A 3,704-nucleotide genomic window follows, 5' to 3' on the forward strand; every position below is an offset into this window, starting at 1 on the left:
GTGGGGACAACCCCGGGCGACCGAGACGCACCCCTTCATCCCCCCATCCCATTCCATCCCCACAGCATCCCTCCTCCAGCACCTCCTGATGCACTCCATCCCATCCCATCCCATCCCATCCCACCCCAGCCCTGCAGCACCCCTCCTCCAGCACCTCCTAACACACCCCTTCATCCCCCCCATCCCAGCCCCACAGAATCTTCTCGGGATCCCCAGTTGGTTGTTAAATGCCTGAAGACAGCAACAAAATCAACCCAAACCCAACCCCAAGCCCACAAGAGGGAGACTTTCCCAGCAAGATTGTCATCTCCCGGCCCAGTTGCCCCATCTGTGGGTGACGGCATCCTCAGGTGTCACCACAGCCACCACGACTCAAGCTTAGTGGGTCCCAAAATCCCCATCGTCCCATGGGATTTCCAAAACCCGCTCCCATTCAAAAACCAACACCAGGCGACCCGTTCACATGAGGGCAAGGCAAAAAACCCCGCTGGAGATGGAGGAAAGCAGAGGGGAGGGGTCCGGGGAGCGGTCAGGGTGAGGAAGCCCCTGGAGATGCCTCCTGGGGGTCGGTTGAGAGTGGGGAGCCCCGGTGGGAACCGGCACCTTGGCCGAACCCCACGAGGAGGGGTGGGCTATCTGCCCCCACAGCTTAGATGCCACGTGGGCTTGGCTTTCACCAGCCAAGACCTCCTTTGCACGAGATGGTTCAGCCCCTGGGCAAGACTTGGGTGACACTTGGGTCCTCTGCAAAGGCCGTGAGTAGGAGACATGAAGATGTTTGGTGTCTCCTCCTCATCTCCTTGCCAAAGCCTGGTCTACTGCCTTTATCTCCCTCTCTTGACCAAGCCACGTGAGATGCTCCTCTCCCACCTCCACCACGGTGGCTGGAAACCATTTCAACTCTCATCTTCTAAGGTGACTTCACCAGCTGGTTTGGATGGAGGGAGGCAGACGATCCACGATGCTCATGCAAGCCCCTATAAACCCTCTCAAAAGCCGGTGGGATCTAATTGCTTAATTAACCCCACAGGTGCCCCAGCGAGGGGCCGGGAACGCTGCACATTCCTGAGCCGATTAGGAGGCTCTTAAAGAGCTTAGGCGCATAATTAACATCTGATTCGGCTTTATAAAGTGTTTTGACCAATTAAGAAACCTGCCTGAAGGGCGGCCCCGCAGGTGACAGGCTTGGGGTTTTTGTGTTTTTTTGGTGACCCCCAGGGAGGTGACAGCTTTCCCCAAACAAAGCTTGACTGGAGAGAGCAGTAGGTGACCCGGAGGAGAGGCCGGGCAGCGGGATGGGCCCAGAGAGCCACCTCCCTTGGGCTGGTCAGATGATCTTTATTCCCTTCTTTATCAAGGAAAAATGTGAAGAAGGAGGCTGGGGGCTCCTGCACCGAGAGGTGGGTGTCCCGCTGATGGGCTCGTTGGCCAGCGAGGGTTGTCCACCCACCCATGGGCACCCCGATCCCCCTGGCAGAGCCATGGCACTATCACCTCCGGGCCCAGCTTCCAGGCATCCTTGAAGGACACAGCCTTTGCCAACAGGGAGAAGATAAACTTGGCAGGCATCTTCTCATTTCCCTCCGTCGCCTCGGGTCATCTGCAGGGCAGGCATCCCTCCCCAGAGACACGGGACCGCCGGCATCCCTCATCCTTCCATCCCTCGCCCCTACATCCCTCGCCCGGCAGGAGCGGCTGCTCCCGGCAAGGCGGGCAGAGATCCGGGGGAAGATCCTCCCCGCACAAACCCTGTCCCCAAGCTCTTTCCCACACATCTTCGGCGGGGCCGGCTGGACCTCGGGCTGACCCAGCCCGGCTGCTCTCGCTGTGTTTACTTGCTCGCACGCAACGGGGCAGGGCTGGGACGAACGCTTCCCCCAGTACGAACCCGATGGTATTTTCTCAGAAACGAAACCCCCTGGCAGAGCCATGGCACTATCACCTCCGGGCCCAGCTTCCAGGCATCCTTGAAGGACACAGCCTTTGCCAACAGGGAGAAGATAAACTTGGCAGGCATCTTCTCATTTCCCTCCGTCGCCTCGGGTCATCTGCAGGGCAGGCATCCCTCCCCAGAGACACGGGACCGCCGGCATCCCTCATCCTTCCATCCCTCGCCCCTACATCCCTCGCCCGGCAGGAGCGGCTGCTCCCGGCAAGGCGGGCAGAGATCCGGGGGAAGATCCTCCCCGCACAAACCCTGTCCCCAAGCTCTTTCCCACACATCTTCGGCGGGGCCGGCTGGACCTCGGGCTGACCCAGCCCGGCTGCTCTCGCTGTGTTTACTTGCTCGCACGCAACGGGGCAGGGCTGGGACGAACGCTTCCCCCAGTACGAACCCTCTGGGATGGTATTTTCTCAGAAACCAGAGATGGGGCTGGGTGGGTTATGGGATCAGATGGGTCAGAGGCTTCAGCTGAGATGGGTTTTCCCAAGGGACAGGCAGGGAACAGATCCCCCAGGCTGCTGTTCCTCACGCCCTCCAGCCTTGCTTCCCAACTTCACCACAGAGCAAAAACACTCTTGGCAAGCCTCAGTCAAAAGCCACAGGATTTCATCAGGATCGGGGTCAGTAGGACGTGAAATGACGGCGTCCCTGCTGCGACCTTGGTCCCCTGCTGCGGCCCCGATGCGGCCGGCACGGCGGGGCGATGGGGGCGATCGGCCCCGGGTGAGGCAGCACAGATCCACCCCGCGAACCGAGCCTGCCCCAGCCCAGGGCACACGGCCAGAATGACCCGGGACACGGCACTGTCCCACCCTAGGAGCATCGCATGCCCCCGACAAGCGTGGGATGACCTGGGATGCAGCACGGACCCACCCCACGAGCATGGGATGACCCGGGACACGGCACAGACCCACCTGATGAGCACAGGATGACCTGGGACACGGCACAGATGCACCCCAAGCCCAGACCCTGCTGGGACTTGCCCCTGTGCGCCCCTTCCCTTTCCTCCCCGTTCTTCACCACCTCAAACATCATTCCCAAAACACGTAGGGTCTTCAACAGCCCCAGCCCCTCAGTGGCCCCTCGGCTACGTTTGTCCCCATAGCACCGGGGCAGCATCCTTGGACAGCGACTGGCACCAGACACGGGTGCAGAGGGCTCTGCCCTCGGGGATGTCTTCTCCCCAGGTGATGAAGCACCCGGGGCACCACCCCAACCTGGGGAGCTGCCACCCGCCCCAGGGTCCCCCCCTAGACTCACCCCGTCCGCCGTGGCTGGGCCTGTAGACGCTGCCCACGCTGACCCGGGCTTGGCTATCGGGGACGGCTTGCGGCATTTCGGGACTCCTGGCAGGCAGGTAGGACTCGGGGCGAGGAACCCCGTAAGGCTCCAGTGCCCGAAAAGGCGGCTGCGGCTCGTAGGGTGGGTACTGGCTCCCGTACCCCGTCCCGGCGGGAGCTTGCAGGTTATCGGCCGATGCGATGCCGTGGCCGGCGGGTTGCTGGTTGGCGTACGAGTCCGGGCCGCCCTGCTCCGGTGAGCCCCCCGCATCGTGATACAAGCTATGGGAGTACCGGCGGGGGGGGGCGCCGCGCCAGGGGGGGGGGGGGGGGGGGGGGTAGGGGCGTTCGGCCGCCGGGTAGTAACCCTGGGCTCTATAGGGGCTCTGCTCCTCCCCGTAGTCCTCATAGCGTGCCCGGGGTTGGAAGGGGTACACCACGCTGGCGCCCGCCGCCGCCGAAGCCATGGCCACCCCGCC

General features: G+C 62.6%; 1 protein-coding gene across 1 annotated transcript in view; it reads right to left on the reverse strand.

Moving 5' to 3' along the window:
• The window catches only part of LOC103898581 (lysyl oxidase homolog 1), a 31,887-nt gene that overhangs the window by 5,285 nt on the left and 22,898 nt on the right, over nt 1–3,704 (reverse strand). The window contains exon 6 of the mRNA XM_009278863.2: nt 3,206–3,629. Within this exon, the coding sequence (XP_009277138.2) occupies nt 3,206–3,629 (424 nt within the window). The remainder of the gene's footprint in view (nt 1–3,205; nt 3,630–3,704) is intronic.

Source organism: Aptenodytes forsteri, unplaced genomic scaffold (assembly GCF_000699145.1).
Source record: "Aptenodytes forsteri isolate BGI_AS27 unplaced genomic scaffold, ASM69914v1 Scaffold258, whole genome shotgun sequence".
NCBI classification, from domain to species: Eukaryota; Metazoa; Chordata; class Aves; order Sphenisciformes; family Spheniscidae; genus Aptenodytes; species Aptenodytes forsteri.